This window comes from Aulonocara stuartgranti (genome assembly GCF_965226115.1).
Source record: "Aulonocara stuartgranti genome assembly, chromosome: 4".
NCBI lineage: Eukaryota > Metazoa > Chordata > Actinopteri > Cichliformes > Cichlidae > Aulonocara > Aulonocara stuartgranti.
The window spans coordinates 9,189,982-9,210,075 of record NC_138942.1 but is presented as its reverse complement, the minus strand read 5'-3'; the positions used below and the strand labels follow the sequence as shown (position 1 = coordinate 9,210,075).

The window sequence follows — 20,094 nt, the reverse complement described above, 5'->3', positions numbered from 1 at the left end:
CATATTTTCTAGGCACAGTTTGGGCTGCTTAACCCTAGAACACTATCGCAATAAATAGTAACACAATCACTACTGCCAGGTGATATTTACCCATTATATAATAAGATCAACAAAAAGTATGTCATCAAAATATATCAAAATATCACAACATGACAAACTAGTGTGGTCTTCTTTTATTTTCAACTGTGCCATGTCTAACAAAATGAAAACAAACGTGTCACGGGGGGACCCTAAAATAATGCTCCAAAACAGAAAAATTAGGAATTGAAGAACAAAAAAATTCCTAAACAAAAACATAATGACACTGAAAAGCTGGTCTTTGGTCCACCCTTTCCTGGGACATTTGAGACTTCCCCTGCTGAGCATTGTTTAAATGCCACAGCCAACCTGTGTATTGTTAGTGACTATGTCTATCACCTTATGACCACAATGGCAATGAGTCAACTGTACTTTAAATGGCCAACAGGACACCTTTGACATGTGACCAAATGTGACACAAAATGTTTTTATTATCCAAAGACTGCTTTAGAGAAATCAAATTCCCTTGCAGCTCTTTGAAGTCCACAGCTATGATGATCCATCTAAAACGGAATAAAACACAAATGTCAAATTAGGCCGTGACTGGTTTTCTAGTTGTTCCAGAGCTTTTCGGTATTAAATGAAGTACATCTGAATTGCCTTAAGAGCACCTTTGATAAACAGAGAGACAGTTAATTGCAAACATTTTATTTAATATGATTTGCACATCAAAACATATCAAAACCAGTTACACAGAAGGAAATGCACTACTATGCACATTACATTACAAACAGCCTACAAATCCCTCATGATGAGGACTTCTCATAGAACAGCCTACAGAAACATTCTTGTTAACTGATATGGTCAAACCAAGTCCAACTAATTTAGTAACATTTATTTTCTGCAATTTCCCATCAGTTTACATTGTTCTATTTAAATTCTGAATCCAGCAGATTTTTTTCTATACTGTGCTAAAATTGCAGCTACGATTTTCTTCTCAAAATAACACAATTGAAAACAGTGATGTTTTTTCCCTCTATTAAACAACCAGCATTTTAACTTTTCATATGTGCATTTCAGTAAATCTCACTTGTGGCTCATGGAAATTTCAAGTGCCATTTCCACTCTAAAACACTATACAGACATGGTTTGTCCATGTATAGGAAATCAGGCCGACCAGCAAAAGCCACTATAAAATAACACTTAAAAAAAGATATGAGGTTAACTTCCTATCCAAACTTGATGTAAACAAGGTCGCCTATTAAGATTGTAAAAGAGCCTTGAGAATATAATTTTCTCTTTAAAAAAAAAAAAAAAAAAAAAAGAAGGTCAGTTTGAAGGTCAACCAGATAGAATACAAGAGTGGTAAGACATAAAGAGACCATTTTAAATTTTTTCTTTAAAAAACAAAACAAAAACAAACAAAAAACTGAATCGCAAACAAACCCGAGGGCTCATTCCAGGTATTTAACATGCACACAAGGTAATTGAGCCATTTTAAAGGGCAGGAAAATGGAAAAAAAAATAAAATCAGAAATTACTCACACGCGAAAAAGAAGCATGTTCTGATGTGAGGAACAAATTCATTAACACAAATGTAACAGAGCTACTTTGGGCCACATAAGACTATTGTGACAAAATAAACTTTGAATGCGTTCCTGTTAGTCAAGAGAAAAGGAAAATAGAAAATGTTGAACTTTATCCAGATATCATTCACCTTCATTGAAGAACATAATCACTGACTAAATATGCAACTGCTGTCAAGTGTTTAAATTGTCTAAATGATTCTCTAAATGAATTCGATGGTGCACCATCAAATTAATCCTCTTCCATCAGATCGTGTTAAAGACAGCCGAGTATCAACATGAACATGAGCTACTACTTATTGAAGGGCTGATACATCCAAATACTGCAATGCCTAAATAAGCTTTTATATAAAAGGCTGTTGCACAATATCAGTACTAAAACATGGCTCAGCTCAACCAAGAGGAATGTCACATTTGGTCCTGTGTTAATAGCCCTGTATGTCTAGACCTCGGTGTAGAAAAGATCTGATGGCCTCTGGCTTTCATTTGAAGTCAACAAGTACTTGTACCTTGTAACTGAGTGGTGTGTAAAGTTACAAGACTGCAAAAAGGCTCAATAATGCTGGTATATTTAATGTTTGAATGTGTTTTATGTATGTTATTGTGTTACCTATTGCTCAGCCTACGAAGTAAAAGTTTTCTGGATGATCACATTTTCAAACTACAGCAAAGAGAGTCTGAAAAGATAGAAAATATGAAATACTTCACAGTGATAAACTGATGCTAATCAGGAGCAGGGGTGCTGGAACCTAAAACCATCTCCCACACACATTCTCATACTTTATCAACACACATTCAAGCTGTGCACACACAGACACACACACCTTACTGTGGTTTACCAAGCAGGCTAGACAAAAAGTTAGACCCCTGGCTCTCTCCCCGTCTAGAACCTGCACCTTCACTGAAGGGATCCAGCTGGTTTAGTTCAGACTGATCCAGCATCTCAAAGTCTTCTCCATCCAAGTCTGTGTCTAGCTCAGAGCTGGACTGCTTGCGATAGCTTCGGTGGGCCCCGGCCCTGGGGGGACCTTCTCTGCGTTGGGCAGCAGGAGGCCGTGGTTGCAGTGCCCCGACTATTGCTGCCTGGATCATGTTGCTGGCAATGACTCCAGCCAAGTCTCCAGTGATATTAGAGGCAGGTGGCAGGCTGCTAAGAGAAAGTTCAGCATCTAGATCCTCTTGGTCTGAGTCAAGATGAGATTCCACATCCAGCACTGAAGCCCGGTGACTAGCTAGCCCAGACAGACCCAGGCTAGGCAGTCCAATGCTCGTGTCATCATCATCATCCATCAGAGTGGCATCAGGGTTTATGGAGGGGAAGTCTGGGAGGTCCTGGGCAAAGGATTCTTCAGCATCACTATGCCTGTCAAAATCTGGCCGGAATACAGACAGGGAGAAGATCAGAAGCATGAACTAACCAGGAAATCGAGGTAAGAAGTCCGTCTTTTTGGCATACATACCCTCAGAGCCTTCAGTCAGTGGGGTCTGGCCACGTGACAGGTTAAATGTTCCATTGTCAGTATAAGAAACCTCAGCATCAGAATGCTCGGAGTCGGTCAGTGCAAGCTCCTTCGCAACAACAGCATCATCAAACTAGGAGACAAAATGAAATGGTTTAGGCTGTGCTGTGGTGCATTTTTTAAAGATGGCAGTCAAGCTGGTAACTCCGACTCTGACATAAACAGAGAAACATTCTTAGTTTGACTCTCTGCTTGTTTCTCATCCTTTTACCGTCTGCAGGCTTTGCCACAAACACACATTAACACAAAAATAAACAGGTACATTTTGTGACGTTCCTAACCACAACAGGAAATGGTGCTGACGTGCTGCTGTAGCTAACAGTGTGCTGAAAAAGCAATAGGTGCAGTGAATGTTTCATCTTTCGTTTCATTTTATAACCTTGTAACCAACACTGTTGACTAACAACAACTCATGTTCACTAAAAGAGAAAAAAAAAAAACCTGGACAGACTTTAAATTTTAATTTATAGAATTGTAAAGACTAAGATTTTTTTCACAAATTCACATTACTCATTATGAACACTTTAAATATAAAAGTTTACTTCTGCTTTAGGAAGCATTTTGTGTATGTTGACATAATTACTAGATCACAATATGAACAAAAACAAAAACTATATTTGAAGACAAATTTCAGGAATGATGTCCCCGACTTTAAACAATAGAAAGGCAGGCATAGTGAGTAACAGTTTGATTAAAATATTAAGAGCTTTAGAAGTGCAACAGCCTTACTGTTGGGCAAAAAGCGGCCAACTCCTCCTCACTGTCACTGGCTTCACCCGAGGCTGCACCATGTAGAGGTCTTCGTAGGACTGCAGAGTGGAGTGACCAAGACAACAAATAATTACTGAGTCCAGCTTATTTTAACTGTAGTAGTTAAATACACAGTGTGCAGGACAACCAGTTTTAGAAATGGTTTGTAAAATTAGAACTGATTAACAGATTAATCAACAAACAAAGAAAAAAAACCCACTTTACATCACTATCTCTACTCTGATATTTGCACTTTGGTCTCATTTACTGGAGTGGAAATTGTCTTAACAACAGTTTCATCTCAAACGAATAAATTTACATAAAATCCAGTTAGCTGCCAATTCTAGTAAAAATATACACGATACAATTTGGTTTACAACTTACACTGATTGTCAATGGGCTTTAACATCATGTATCCACGAACGCTGAAGTCCAGCCGCTGCAGGACTGGCTCCAGCTTGATGCCAAGATGCTGGAAAAGCTTGTGATAGGCTGCCAGAGGAGTCAGGAGAGTAGCTAACACTAGAGGAGGGGCAGAGAGAATACTAGTTAAGATAGAGAAGAGGGACATTTCTATTAAAGTGCAGTATTTCACTACAGAAAGATAGCCTGTTGACTTTTTTTTGTGATAAAGAAAAACTGAGGGACAGGGAATAGAGGTTTAATATGTAGAGTACAAGCTGATGTTTGGATTGTTTCAGACGTCAGATGTCCTCCTTGCCCAGCTTTGCAGCCTACTGGTTGAAGGTTAGGAGATTAGCTTGGTCTCTGTCTGACCTCCTTAGCTTTCTGCCTGGCTCTTTCACTCCTGCCTGGTCTGCCTCATCCACATTTTAATCACCTCACAGATCAGGCCCCGGTACTGAGCCCCCACAGATCTGGTTTCCCCACCCATGCACTTTTAATTAGACTAGTCAGGCAGAGTTTCTTTGCCAACATAGTTCTGTGAAGAGGCGTGGGTTTTTAATTAGAACTGGATAAACTGCTCGGACTCACAAGCAGAGTAGGAGAGCACTAATCCAGGAATGTAGCGTCCAATGATAGCCAAACAGCTGAACACTCCACAGGTCACGATGCAAAACTGTCACAGAAGAGCCGGAAAAACAAAAACAAACAAAAAACAAGCAAACAAACAAAAAACACACACACACACAGAAAATAGTCAACAACACCATATCGTGTTGCCCATGGTGCACTTATCCACAGCTACAGTCACACTAGGGAAAACAGGAGACCGTATCACGACCAAAAGTATTCCAACCCCAACATGTGGAATCTCTTCGAAATGGTAACTTTAAAGATGGCGAGCAGGACAATGACAAATCACAGTCAGTTGCAGTCTTTAAAGTGACAATGATAAAACAGCAATAACTGTGATTTAACTGGACAAAGATAGCTGCTCAGTAACTGATATTATACAGGAATATAACAAGAAAACAAGCAGCTGACTAGAACGATCTATTGCAAAGATAATCGTCACATGTAAGTTGTGTCCATCGTTACAGACCGACTCCAACTGTTTGTGTTTACAAATTAGACAACAATTTTCTTCAAGCCTCTGCCAAACTGTCTGAGCGACTCCAATAAGTCCAACTTGGACTGTGACTGGGTGTTGCCTCCCAACAGGTCGCCTTGTGATTAAAAAATGGTCTCCCAAAGGTTGATGGTTGAATGTTCAAAGGTTGCATGCTCAACCACAAGTTGCTCGCCCAATGTGAAAAAAATTCTGCGCAATCATTGGTCAACCGCCTATTTTTCCTCTAGTGTGACCGAGTTAATAAACCAGTGAAGGAAAAAAAATTAGAAAAGGATAATAGGTAAATCAAACAGGGATAACTTAAAAATCATACAATAAGTGTTGTGATACAGAATGAAGTCATTGTGTTATTGTGTGTAGCTCTCACTGTGCCAGGATTTTGACGCTTGTACTGCACAATACTGGATTTCACAACCACTCCACTGACCCAGGCCTCAGCAATATGGTGGCACAATTCAGGCACACTGAGGGTGCCAGGATGCACCAGACCCCAGCTAGACAGGGACACAATCATTTAACTCCTTACTGCTTAATCAACTCCTTATCATTCAACTAATGCTGCAATATGAGAATAAAAAAAACAACAAAAAAAAAAACAACAGTGGCTACAAACCTCTCATTTTCTGATTCATCCAGCTTTCTGACTGTAAAGGGAGAGAACATTCATCACTTTAAGAAACATTAAATATCACTGTGTAACATTATGTATACATTATTTAGACATTTGCTTGGCTTTCATCTACAGTGTCTTCGGGATTTTAAAAACCACTGCCAAAGATGAACCGTTTCATGACTAATACAGATCACTTTCAAAGTCCAGAGTACAAGGCTGCTGACTGATGTCACATTTATTCTAGGAACAAAAGTACATTTGCTACAGCCACAGTACATTAGGGATTGAATTGGCTGCATTTTGCACAATCTATGACATTCCAGAAGCGGAAAAAAAGGAAAATGCAGAATATGATGTATTCTCTTAAATATACAAATATACATTGAGACAAAATTTAGCACCTCTAATCTCTGGCCAGATCTTATTTCTCCAGGTATCTAGACAGACGAGTACAACCATGCCAGATGCCGACAGGAATATCAGGCGCAGTGAGGTCAGAGCGAAGAACCTGGCAGGGGATAAACCACAGAAAACACATGAACACAGTGCATCTATTTCTTGCTTTCATAGGCATAAACAATCACAGAGCAATGTAATTAAAAAGTTAATGCAAAATTAATTAAACCGCAAGACAGTCTGAGCAAATTCCATTTATTATTGTCAAAGTCAGAATAAGAAAGAAAGCCCACCCTCTGGTGTCTTACACAAATGTATTTTAAACAAGAAGGTTGGCAGTAAGTAGAGTATTTGACCATTTCTTTTAACTCCACACACTACTGTAATATCAATTATATCAATAAACATTTAGATGATATTAATCCAACAGACTAACAGATGTTCATATTGTAAAAAATGTGGTCTAACTATACATAAGGTTTCAGGGTTTTTTCCATCTTTCTGTCTTGCACACAACCCTAACTAAATCCCAACTGCTGCTCCATTTTCAGATCACAAGACTCCAAAATGTAATGGGAACAACAATGCTGCAGGATTCTGCCAATCACCGGTTAGCGATTAACCTAACAAAGAATTTGCTGGCAGAACAAGGGGTGTCAGTATTTGGGTTAATGCTGTAATTAGAAGTGACAGTAACAAAAGCAATGTGAAAATGTTTATGGAAAGTTGGGTCACTGAAAAATGAGAACACAACAAGTGCTCAGCACTGAAAATGCAGCTCGTGGTTTCACGAGTTTGTCATCCGCCACCTGTATGTTGAAAATCAGGACAACCCTGTCCTACTGTGAGAGCGGCTGCCCTTGTTAATGTCTAACTTTCAGTCACTTTGGGGTTACGGCTGCATCACTCTGGGCTGAAAATGGCCTGCACCATTATGTGTGTGCAGAAGCAAAGATAAAGCAGATGCAGTGTAAACGTTCTGAAACGCTTGGTGGTCTAATCAAATTCAGGCTGAACGCCAGAACTCTGCAAACATGCCCACCAGTCAGGCTTTCTTTCCATGTGTCAGGTCAATGATCCTTCCTGTACATCTAGCAATACCCAGGTCAACTAAGTAAGCCAAAATTTGGCCCAGTGAAACACTCAAACATACTTACATATTCATATAGTGAAACAACTTCCCCTCTTATCCCCATGACACTAACTGTAGATTTGACCTTTACAGGCTCACTGGTAAAATTGGTAGAGATAATCCACAGCATTACACAGATTTCAAGATTAAAAGCAACAGTTTGGAGCATTAAAGTTGAGTGAAAAGTCCCTGCAGAGTGTGCATAAAAATAGTACCGCCACTCAGCCAGCTGCTTTATCTTGAACTGACAGGCAAAATATTTGCATTGTGTATAAGAACCATCTGCTTCCAGTCACGCTGTCTTGCCTCTTGGTGTTGTCTGGATGTCGGCAACTGTAACACAGAGACACTGAGGAAACATAACTCACAAACTAACACAAGCTAAAACTTACCAGAACACAACGTTGATCACAATGTAGAGAAGGACACAATGAAAGGGTTTTTCCCAGACCAGGACAGACTGCAGGTAGGTCAGGACAGGCTCATAGGGCCCCAGCCTGGACTGGAGAGCAGCTTTGACAGCTCGTACTTGGCCATCTCTTTCGCTAGAGCATGAACGACTTCGAAGGCAGATATCAGCGCTCTGATTAGCAGAGCAATCCCCCACGTCTGCCCCTTGCATTGTTCCAGTGTGAGTCATCTCAGCGTCCTACTCCTGACAAAGTAAGCCTGTAAAATAAAGATTTAAGCTAAGTGGAACCATGTAAACAGCTTCATAAGGAGCGCCACAGCGCCGCTCCACTAACATTTATGCTAACGGATTTTTAAGCTAAAAGCAAATGACGCCAGCCAAACCACTTTATTATGGTCTAACAACACACATTTGACTATATTAAAATAAAATATTTTATCAAAGCAAATGGATAAACGTTTCAAAAGCAGCTAACACTTACTATTTTGTCATTTTTTTTGCAGAAATGCGGCGCTCGATTCGGAGAACTTACAATATGGCGTCACCTGTTTTTCTGAGCCGTCAGCGGCCCAATCACAATACACTTTGGCCCTGCGTCATGAGGCATTCAGGTGCAGTAGGAACATCTTTGCTTATTTTGAAGCACTTCGTCGGCAAAGTTGAAAATGAAAGCGCTATTGCGACTGTAATTTTCCACACCAAAAACCTAACCCATTTTCGATTAAGCTGTCCACAACCACCCACTTCTTCCCTCTTTATTCATCATGATTTTAAGCCTATTAAAAATATCATCTCGTACAATTCATTACTTACGACCTATTAATGAAAACGGCTTGTTATGAAAAGAACTTTACTTCCCTGTCTAAATTATCTAAATTTAACTGTATACCTGTTTATTTAGCTACTGTAATTTATCTCATAGACAGTGGGCTTACAGTTGAGCATTTTAAAATGTGTCTACACTGTCCCCTTGTGGTCACATTCTATAATGACATTGATGAATACAAACAAGGGGAACATTATTATTATTATTATTATTATTATTATTATTATTATTATATAATGTTTATAATGAAAGGATGTGCAGCAAGTTAGACTGATTACAGATGGAAGCTGTACTAAAGAGTGTGCTGAGTACATTGAAGAGCTAATGAATAACGAAAATAACAGAGGGGAGAGATGGAGGACAGTTAGTGAATCAGGAAGGGCAGAGGATTAGTAAGGAGGAAGTAGCTATGAAGAGAATGAAGGGGATGAAGAGTGGAGAGGCAGTTGGCCAAGATTACATAAGTGTGGAGGTATGGAGATGTCTATGAGAGTGGAATTTTTTAACCATATTGTTTAACACAATCTTGGAGAATGGAGAATCTGAGGAATGGAGAAGTGTGTTGGTATACATTTTCAAGAACAAGGGATAATATTCAAAGCTCTACTTGGGCGAAAAGCTGATAAGCCATACAATGAAGCTATGGGAAAGAGAAATTGAATAAAGGTGATGATCAGGAAGCTGCAGTCTGGCTTAAAAATGAAAAAGAACAATACAGATGCGATGTTTGCTTTCAGAGTCTTGATTGAAAAGCATATAGACGGTCAGAAAGAGTTGCATTGTGTAGACCAGGCAACAAAGCAAGCTGGGGTGTGCAGTAAGAGTGTCTCTGAGCCCCTTCTTGCTTGCATTGGTGATGGACAGGTTGACAGATGATGTAAGGCATATTTTACGGTTCCTTACAGCACTACACACTCCGACACGACCGGTGGCAGCACACGTTTAGAGTCGCCTTGCGACTCGCTAACCAACAGTAGAAGAAGTCTGCTTGAAGCGTCACCGCAGGACCAAGCGGGAAGGAGCGGGCAGAGGTGAAGCGGTGTGAAAGCAGTGGCTATTTTCTTCTATTATTTAGCTAGCAGGCAGACTACAAGAGCTAGCTAAATAAGGGGCGACTGAAGACGGAACATGCCGCGGGAAATCATAACGCTTCAGCTCGGACAGTGCGGAAACCAAAGTACGTGCAAAGACGTTGATAGCGTTGAAACCGCTACAGCTTTTTTTATTGTTAGCTGTGCGAGATGTCATCAGATTGCCATGTATTCTGCTGTGTAACGACAGTAGCTAACTGCTAATAATAAGTCGAGCTAACTTTAAATGTAACAGAAACAACGACCTTGTATCCTAGCTTACCAATTGACTAATAGTGTCTATAAACATAATGTTAACTTGTGCATATTGTGTGGTTACCATCAGGTGCCTTTATGATATGCATTTTATGGTAACGGGCATCCGTGCAATTAGAGTAAAGTTGTACCAGTTTGAGTAGTCAAAATGAACATGTTTTGTTTACTTGTGCCCCTTCCCTGTTACTCAGTCGGATTTGAGTTTTGGAAGCAGCTGTGTGCTGAGCATGGCATAAGTCCAGAGGGGATTGTTGAGGAGTTTGCTACAGAAGGGACCGACAGAAAGGATGTATTCTTCTATCAGGTAAGTGGAGCAGAAGTATTCTGCTTCGTAGCACATAGTCTCTTGCTATGTGTTACAATCAGCCTACATTTTCTGCACCGCAGAGTGTACAACGTCTCCAGTGTGATGATGCTTCTATGCAGCTGAAGTGCAATCATATTATTTGCGACTAGGTGGCATGCTTGTATCGTAAACTGTAAGAACCAAGCTCCTGCAGGGAGACGACAAGCTCAACACTGCAGTGTTTTCATCTAACCGCTTGTTTTTGATTAAAACCCCAAAGGCTGACGATGAGCACTACATCCCTCGTGCAGTTCTCCTCGACTTAGAGCCCCGCGTGATCCACTCCATCCTTAACTCCCCATATGCAAACCTGTACAACCCAGAGAACATCTACCTGTCTGAGCATGGTGGAGGTGCTGGGAACAACTGGGCTAGTGGTTATGCACAGGTGATCACCTGATATAACCTACTTTTTTCTTTTTGTTTTTTTTACCCTTACCCCATTAATCTCAATAAAAAATTTAATAACACATCTAAAATCTGCTCTGGATTCTCTACCTCTAGGGAAAAAAAATTCAAGAAGACATCTTCGACATTATTGACAGAGAGGCAGATGGCAGCGACAGCTTGGAGGCAAGTTTATCTTTTATCACATACTGACTATCCCAGAGGGCTGGGACGATTGAGGCTGTGGCAGTGTGGAATTTTAAAAATTGATTTAAGAGTAAATTGATATGGATGTGTGTAGAAATATTACATTTTTAAGAGCAGCTTGAAACTAGCCTAAACCTTATTCATGCATTAAAGTGTCAGGTATTTGTTGTTAATGTGAGGGGATTACTTTTGAACCTGTTGAAATTACAGGGATTTTCTGTCTGATATGGATATACTTGCACCTTGTAGTAGAGGTCTGCATTCCCGCGGCTGTCCCGCGGGAGCCGCGGGACCCGACCAGATTTCTTGCGGCGCGGGAATAAATTTCCAAATAAAATGCGGTAGCGGTCGGTAACTCTGGTGTAATTTGAACGGGAGCGGGCGGTCTGAAAATATAGCGTGCCCGACATTTTTTCGGAACAGCATATCTGTGATTTCCTCATTCTAATTGAGCACTGGTACAGCCAGTGCTCACGCCTGTTACACGCACTGAGCGCATGGATCAGTGCTTTTTGCACGTGCATTTTACTTGCACAGTCTGTGACTCTGTGCGCGCATCACCTGCATCAGAGCGCGCTTTACCAACATGGCAGAGCAAACTGAAGATGCAATTTCCTTGAAGGACTTTCAGCTGGGATTAGACAACGGTCAGTTTACTTTAAGGAAACCCACATCAGGCAAGTCTGATGTATGGGAGTCTTTTTCATGCGTCATAGACGCAAATGGAAAAAAATTACCCTTTGTACAATGCGATAAATGCCTCAAAGTTTTACCCTTTTGCAGTCACAAGACTGGAACCTCAGGTTTAAGGCGGCACTCATGTCCCATCACAAAGGGGCAAACAAAACTGGCATTTACTAAATCTTTGCTGGTGCCAGAGAAGTTTAAAAAAGAAACCAGAGACAAATGTGTTCAGTTTGTTTGCCAAGACATTCGACCGTATGATACCATCTCTGGAAAAGGCTTCACACAGCTGGCCCAACATTTGGTCGACACAGCAGCAAGAATAGGAAAATTCGATGTCTGTGAGATACTACCACACCCCACAACGGTGTCAAGAAATGTTGAAATGAGGGCTCAGAGTCTACGTAAACATGTTGTGGAGGAAATCACTGCAACAATATCGAAGTTTGGATGCGCTGTTACAGCAGACATATGGACAGAAACATATCGAAAAACGTCCTTTTTGTCTGCAACCATCCATTACGTTAATGAGCAATCTGAGCTACATTCAAGAGTGCTTTTTGCTGCCCCTTTTGACCCAAGCACCTCAAAGACAGGTGAAAACATTCGAAGGCACCTGCTGCAGAATCTCAGAGTGTTTGGCATTGATGCGACAGACATGGGCAAAAAGATTATTTTTGTCACAGATCGTGGAGCCAACATGATCAGTGCCTTACGAGAATACACGAGGCTAAACTGCACAGCGCACATACTAAACGTGACTCTCTCCAGTGCGTTTGGTACTGCCATAATCGAAAAGTCTCCAGAGATCGCTAGCCTTCTGACTGATGTTAAAAAGTTGGTTACATATTTCAAACACTCAGGACAGCAGGGCAAGCTTAAAAAGTCACTGAAACAATCCATAGAGACACGATGGAACTCTAACTTTGACATGTTAAATTCTGTCTTGGAACAGTATGAAGACATTGCATCTGTGCTGACTGAGAGCAATAATTATGACAAGATCGGACGCATTAGCATCAGTACTCTTAAGTTACTAGTATCATTCCTAAAACCCTTCAAAGAGGCAACTGATGACTTGGAAACTGATAACACAGCTCCCAGTGCCTCACTTGTTCTTCCGTGGTCTGTGCGATTAATTGAGCACTGTACATCAGCCACAAAAGACCCTCTGCTCTCTGAAATTGCAACCGTCTGTGTAACACGGCTGAAAGAATTACTGTCAGCAGACAGCACTTCATCCCATTCTGTTCACATGCTTTATAAAATAGCAACCTTTCTGACACCAAATCTGCGAGGTCTGAGAATGTTAGATGAAAGAGGGCGACAGAATGTGATACAGGGAGTCAAGGAGATGATCGAAGATTTAAAGTTTGATCATGCACATGATGAGGATGTTGAACCAACACCTGCCAAAAGGCCTACTGTTCTTCATAAATTTTCAGATCGGGAGGAAGAGGAAGAATCATGTGGATCAAAATCACTAGATATTCCGATTCAGGAGTACAGGACCATGAAACTTGAATTATCAAGTCAACAAAACATTTTGCAGTGGTGGAATTCCAACAGTTCCCAGTTCCCTGCCCTGAGCAACCTTGCAAGATTTGTCCTCTGCATCCCGGCAACGAGTGCACCTTCCGAGAGAGCATTCAGCCTTTGTGGTCGGATTTTGGAGGAGAGACGTTCAGTACTGAAACCCTCATCAGTCAGTGACATTCTTTTCCTGCATGGAAATTTAAAATAATTTGGATTTTTTAAGTAAGTTTCGTTCATTTGATTAATAGTTTATAATTTTGAGATGTCGTTTATTGTTGTATTTATATATGCATATTTTCTTTTGTAGGAGAGACCTTGAATTCGACATTGGGACATTTTTTCGTTAAACTGATAGTTTAAACAACCATTTAATTTCGCAGTGGCCAACTATTTTGTTCTTTTGTTTACAATTTTAAGTGACTTTTTTTTTTCCGCGACACTTTCCCTACTGTGTTGACAGAAAAATGTTACGTTTGTATTTTACATAAAAATAACAAGTAGGCCACAATGCTGTATTCGTTTTTATTTATTTTATTTTTGCAACACGTTTTCCATGTTAAAAGATAAATGTTGCATGTTGACAGATAAATGCATCTTGTTTAAGAAAAATAAATACAATCATTGCACAACCTGCAGTTTTATCTGTTATCTCTATTTTTTGGTGGTACCCCATTTAAATGTGAGATTTTGGAAACCAGATCTAAATTTAGCGGGAACGGTCGGGTCGGGTAGAAAATTATTCTAAGCGGGCAGCGGGTGAACAAAGACTGAATATACAGCGGGAGCGGTCGGGTGCGGTACAAAACCTTGCGGGAGCGGGCAGGAGCGGGACTAAAAAAACATTCCCGCGCAGACCTCTACCTTGTAGCTTGTTTTGTGTTTCTTTGTAGTTTTGTGGTCATGCTGCAGTTCCATTTGTCTCTTTGCGATCTGGTTAACTGGTAATGTCTGTCATCATTTTGTGTCGCTCTGTGGTCATTTTGTGTCTCTTTGTAGTGGAGCAGTTGGTGTCTCAGTGTCTCTTTGTTGTCATTTTGCGATCATTTTGTCTTTCTTTGTGGTCACGTGGGCAGTTTTGGTGTCTCTGGGGTTGATTTGTGTTTCTTTTCAGTGACTTTTTGGAGGTGAAGCTCAGTCTAGACTGAGTAAACCCATTCGTTGTCTGAATACTGTTATGGAGTGGTGGATTTTACTCAGGCATGATTTCTCTCAGTCTTTAAGGCTTGCGTTTTGTTTTTGTTGTGGTAAAATGCATGTAGAAATGAATGACTTGATAGAAACGGCATGCTAAAATGGTGCCAGAGCCTGTCATCTTAAAACCAGCACAGCCCTAGCCATGCCTCACTATTATTCTTAGCGTCCTTTTTTTTTTTTTTTTTTTTTTTTTTGGGGTGAACTTTCTTCAGCTGCCAACCTCCCATAAAATAACAGTCGCATTTCCTTTCGAAGGTCTGCAATTTCTGTAACTCATTCACATTATGACCCCACATTATTATTTAGTGTGTGCACTCGTGTGTGCATTGGATAGGAAGGTGGGCCGAGCTGCTGTGGGCATGTGTATGTTGGCAGGGTGTGGCGTGCGGTATGTCTGGTGATAATAGCCGGGCGAGTGAAGAAGGCAGGTATTACTGGGCTGTCTTGGGGGGGTGAGGGAGCCTATTTGTGAGGTGGGGCTGCGTTCCCATTTATATAACTGCAGAGGAAAAGAGGCATTTGCACACCCACAGGCACATTTAACGTTCTGCTTCAGAAGAGTTCACAGTAAGGTTCACACATGTGTGGCGCACTCTGTAGCTTGAAATTGAAGGTATTGAGTGATCCTTTGTCTTTGCAGGGATTTGTCCTGTGTCACTCGATTGCTGGGGGGACAGGCTCGGGGCTTGGATCCTATCTCCTGGAGAGGCTCAATGACAGGTCCGCATGCACATACTCGACTTGATCCCTTGTATTTCTTTTTCTTGCAGTATAGTACGAGCAAATAATATATAATTTCTGTCCCACAGGTACCCAAAGAAGCTGGTTCAGACTTACTCAGTCTTCCCAAACCAGGATGAGATGAGTGATGTGGTTGTTCAGCCATACAACTCACTGCTGACGTTGAAGAGACTCACTCAGAATGCAGACTGCGTGGTGAGCAGCAGCATTATAAAAAGGAAAAAAAGAAAGGATACTAATTAATCCCATTGCTTTCTTGGCATCATTACACACCAATGACATAAATAATCTCACAAGATGGCATAGGGATATAGCAATCAGCATTTTTGGAAACCCTATAACCATGCCATGCAAAATAAAGTTAAAACAAACCAAATTGTTCAGCTATTCCACCCAATAAAATTTAACATGTTGAGATGAGATGTCTTAACATGTGCTTACTGGCCACTTTATTGGGTACAGCTGTTTAGTTTCCTGTTTATGCAGACATCTAAAAATCCAATCACATGGCAACAACCCAATGCATGTTGTGCATCTAGACTTGGTTAACATGACTGAGTTAGAATGGGGGAAGAAAGGTGATTTTGAATGCGGCATGGTTGTTGGTTCCAAATGGGCTGATCTGAGTATTTCAGAAACTGCTGACCTACTGGGTTTTTTCCCACACAACGATGTCTAGGGTTTACAGAGAATGGGGCCCCCCCAAAAAGAAAAGGAAAATATCCAGGGAGTGTCAGTTCTCCAAAAATGCCTTGTCAGCAGTCAGAGGAAGAAGGGCTAGGCCAAACCTGCGGCAGTTATGAGACACTATCATGTCAATATGGACCAAAATCTCTGAGGAGTGTGTCCAGCACCTTGTTGAATCTGTGTTATGAAGAACTAAGGTGGTTCTGAAGGCCAGAGGGAGTCTAACACGGTATACCTAATAAAGTGGCCAGTGAGTACTTAAAGTCTGTATACTACTGTAGCTATCTCCTTTTATAAGGAACCCATACTTCACTGAAAAGGTTTCTTTAAGGTCTGTTTTATGTTAATTTTAACTTTTCAGTGTGACATTATAACACAGATACAAAAACTGTTAAATATTTTCCCCCCAATTTGACTACTCTGTTGTAATTTGTCTTTTAAAGTGAAATTATGTGACACTTGGCTTTAAGCACTACAGCTTAATTGCTGACGGTGCCTTTGATGGATGCTTTTTATGGCATTTTGTTTATATTTTGAATTGCACAATCTTGTTTTATGATGCTACTGACAGATAGAGACTGTCTTTTCCTTTGTTGAAGATCTACTCTTGAGGCTGCTTCACTACTTGTCTAGCAGGCTAATAAAGAAGCAAATTGGAGTGCCAGCCTTGAGCCCTAGCAAATCCTATCTAATATCGAACTTATTAAATCTAAGTCCTGAATTGGTGATTGTATTAGTCTGAGATGCTCTGACAGTCTAATGGTGTTTCCCCTTTAATACCTACTTCCTCCAGGGTCTTGCATAAGGCCCCCATGTTGATTAAATTAGCCGCAGAGCTAATAGAATCTGCCCAAGAATTGGTCCCTCTGTTGAGACTGTACAGTGTGTCTTTTATATTCAACTCCTCTAACAACAGCACACTGTATTGCTTCTTAAGAGGTTCCTTTACTGCATCATTACTGCGATATCCTCTCACCCTTTCTTTAACATTGTAGTAGTGTATTGGCTTTCACTATACTGTTTTGCTGGAGAGTTTTTCCCTCTCCCTTGTTTTTCCTCTTCATTTGTCTAATCATTGCCCTTTGTATGTGAACTGTGCTTGTGCGTCAGGTGGTTTTGGATAACACCGCTCTAAATCGGATTGCCACCGACAGGCTGCATATCCAGAACCCCTCATTCTCCCAGATCAATCAGCTGGTGAGTGAGTGATATAACACTGTGTTAGAGCCTCTGCCTCTCTTTTTGGTTGTTAGTCAGCAGGTCTTAGTTATAGGTGTAGTTTGCAGTCTTCCTTGATGTATTTGAACAAAGACAAATGTTGAGACAGACTGCGCGAGACGTGGCGCTCAATGCAGAAATTACAAGATGCACAAACTAGTTTGACAAGTTAGTTGAACTTTAAAATGGATTTCAGATTTCTTGAAAAGAACCACACTTGGCTTCACTTTCCAAACAGTTTAAAAGTGCTTGACTTGAGCTACACTTTTTTTAGGGCCAAGTGGCAAAAAAAAAGAAAAGCTTAGGGTTTGATTTACATTTGGGTGCGTGGTTGTTGTTTGTTTTTTTTTATAATATATTTTTATTATTTTGTGGGAAGATGAAAAATTTGTGTTTTCACTAGAGCTGATCAATAATTTTAGTTGTTCTATCAATAAAGTATCTGTCTTTTAAACACAGCTATTGAGCATATAGTGCACAAATAACATTTCAAAGGAGCTTAATTTGTCAATGTCTGCTTTAACATTCATACATGCAGGTTTCCACCATTATGTCTGCAAGCACAACCACTCTGCGCTACCCAGGCTATATGAACAATGACCTTATTGGCCTGATCGCATCTCTCATCCCCACACCCCGTCTCCACTTCCTTATGACTGGATACACACCTCTCACTACTGACCAGTCGGTGAGTTGCGTCCCTTGTGATGCGTGTGAAATTAGAAAATAATCCCGATGGTGTTGCGTTTGAAATCAATCACCCTGCTGTGTCTCAGGTTGCTAGTGTGAGGAAAACCACAGTGCTGGACGTGATGAGGAGACTCCTACAACCCAAGAATGTGATGGTGTCCACAGGAAGAGAGAGGCAGCCTAGCCACTGCTACATCGCCATCCTCAACATCATCCAGGGGGAGGTTGACCCAACACAGGTACAATTGTACATCTGTTGTCTGAGGTGTTGAACTGATCCAACATAATTATGTTAGGACTATATTTAAACATATGTGAACTGACTCTAGGTACATAAAAGCCTCCAAAGGATCCGGGAACGTAAACTTGCCAGCTTTATTCCCTGGGGTCCCGCCAGCATCCAGGTGGCTCTGTCCAGAAAGTCCCCGTACCTGCCCTCAGCTCACCGAGTCAGCGGCCTGATGATGGCCAACCACACAAGTATCTCCTCTGTAAGTGCATATTGGAAAGTTATGTTCAGTTCCAGTGTGTAGCTATGTAGTGGAGACCTTAATCTGTCCTTGTTCATAGTTGAGGATATGCAGTGAGCTGCCCAAGCAGCATTTCATGGGGGATTCCAGGAAAAATTAGGTTTTGGATTATCATGCTGCCAAACAAGACATTTCCTCAAAACTAAGTAATCTTTTTACTGGTTTAAAACGAGTTGTAAAACTAAAAGAAGCTATAGCCATGTCATTTCATTATATTACTCAATCTAAGGTGATTTAGAAAGCCTTTACTGGTGGTTATATTGCTGTGCTTTGTTTTCTCATGAATGTAGGTTCCAAAATTAAAGCAAGGGGAAATTAGTGTTACACAGAAGTTTCAGTCATGCAATAGACTTCATTTCTTTCCCGTAACACCAAGGCAAAGAAACAAAACAGAAAGTGTGATTGTTCTAAAAAAAAATCTGAAAAAGAACCTTTTGGTTCTTTTCTCACTTTGGGATGTTAGCGTTGATGTCACTTTTTCTTTTTTGCTGTCCCGCAGTTGTTTGAGCGGACATGCAGGCAGTACGACAAACTGCGTAAGCGCGAGGCCTTCCTGGAGCAGTTCCGCAAAGAGGACATATTCAAGGACAACTTTGATGAGCTGGACAACTCGAGGGAAGTTGTCCAACAGCTGGTAGACGAGTACAGCGCAGCAACAAGGCCTGACTATATTTCCTGGGGCACGCAAGAACAGTGAACAGACTTTGTCTTTTATACTTAATTCTCACTTCTGGACAAAAATAGTTTTCTTTCACACAGATATCACAGAATAGTTATTTGGCTATAACTGCTTTTCTGGATAAAAACGATATTTATTGGCTTGCTTTAACATGTAATAACATAGTGTTTGTGTCTCCAAATTAGAGACTTTCATGACTATTAACCAGAAAAAGTAAATGCATCACATCCTGCAGATTCTGAACCCCCAGTTTATATGAAGTGTTCTCAACCTTAACAGCTCTGTGAAATAAAAGAGCACTAATTATAGAAAATCCTGTACAAAGCATCAACAGCTGTTGTCTCCAAAACATCTGTAAATATACCCGTTTCTGTATTTTTATTGTTAATCTCTTGCAGCAATGTTATTTACAGTTATCCTCAGTCTAAATCAACATTTTGCCTTGTTTTGGTCTATTTTTATACAAAGTACTGTACTTTAGTTTTTGTGCACTTGGTAGGCAGAGAGGTGTCCTTGCATATAGATGGAACTGACAGAAAGCAGTAGCATGCTGGTTAATGTGGTGCGCTGTACCATCTGTATGCTGCTGATACACATTGCTCATTTGTTATCACAGTACATGACCAACAAGAATGTCAAGTTGAAGTTGGATTGGAGCCATAAATGGTGTTGAAATACCTGCCATAAAAACAGCATTGACATTTTAACAGCATTTGTCCTCTAAAGAAAATGAGTTTGTGCAGCTGAACACAGTACAAGGATATATCTAATTTAAACACTTCATCTCTATGCCTGTAAATATTCTTGATTCACTGGCTTCCCCTGTGTTGTCTAAAAGTGAATATACTGCTACATTTCGCTTGCCTGTTGGACCTGTTTTAAACTGAATAAAAACATTTTCTATTATTTTAATTCTTACCTGAAATGTCTCAGATGTTATCTGAAGACACACCTGGTCGGTTGTATGAGAATGGAATAGAGCTGTGCTCCTGATGTTTGTTCATTCGACTAATTAAACGGCGCATAACCACAGGGCAACAAAGACAGTTGGCATTACTT

The 20,094-nt window shown here is 40.6% G+C and overlaps 2 protein-coding genes and 1 long non-coding RNA gene across 3 annotated transcripts; 2 read left to right on the top strand and 1 right to left on the bottom strand.

The window, feature by feature from the left end:
- Positions 1 to 710: 710 nt before the first annotated feature.
- Positions 711 to 8,567, bottom strand: retreg3 (reticulophagy regulator family member 3). Its single transcript, XM_082529225.1, has 10 exons — positions 8,446 to 8,567; positions 7,945 to 8,221; positions 6,426 to 6,532; positions 6,025 to 6,055; positions 5,779 to 5,905; positions 4,871 to 4,955; positions 4,259 to 4,396; positions 3,854 to 3,933; positions 3,065 to 3,197; positions 711 to 2,977 (listed from the first exon to the last, which is right to left on the bottom strand). Exons 2-10 carry the CDS (start codon positions 8,190 to 8,192, stop codon positions 2,430 to 2,432), a joined length of 1,497 nt encoding a protein of 498 aa, XP_082385351.1. The 5' UTR covers positions 8,193 to 8,221; positions 8,446 to 8,567; the 3' UTR covers positions 711 to 2,429.
- A 1,063-nt stretch (positions 8,568 to 9,630) lies between these two features.
- tubg1 (tubulin, gamma 1) lies at positions 9,631 to 19,953 on the top strand. The gene is made up of 11 exons (XM_082529226.1): positions 9,631 to 9,967; positions 10,328 to 10,440; positions 10,703 to 10,870; positions 10,987 to 11,055; positions 15,131 to 15,210; positions 15,300 to 15,426; positions 17,029 to 17,115; positions 17,675 to 17,824; positions 17,913 to 18,065; positions 18,156 to 18,317; positions 18,856 to 19,953. Exons 1-11 carry the CDS (start codon positions 9,919 to 9,921, stop codon positions 19,051 to 19,053), a joined length of 1,356 nt encoding a protein of 451 aa, XP_082385352.1. The 5' UTR covers positions 9,631 to 9,918; the 3' UTR covers positions 19,054 to 19,953.
- LOC309704188 lies at positions 11,714 to 13,931 on the top strand. The gene is made up of 2 exons (XR_014276163.1): positions 11,714 to 13,518; positions 13,604 to 13,931. It is a non-coding gene; the product is annotated as an uncharacterized lncRNA (long non-coding RNA).
- Positions 19,954 to 20,094: the final 141 nt, after the last annotated feature.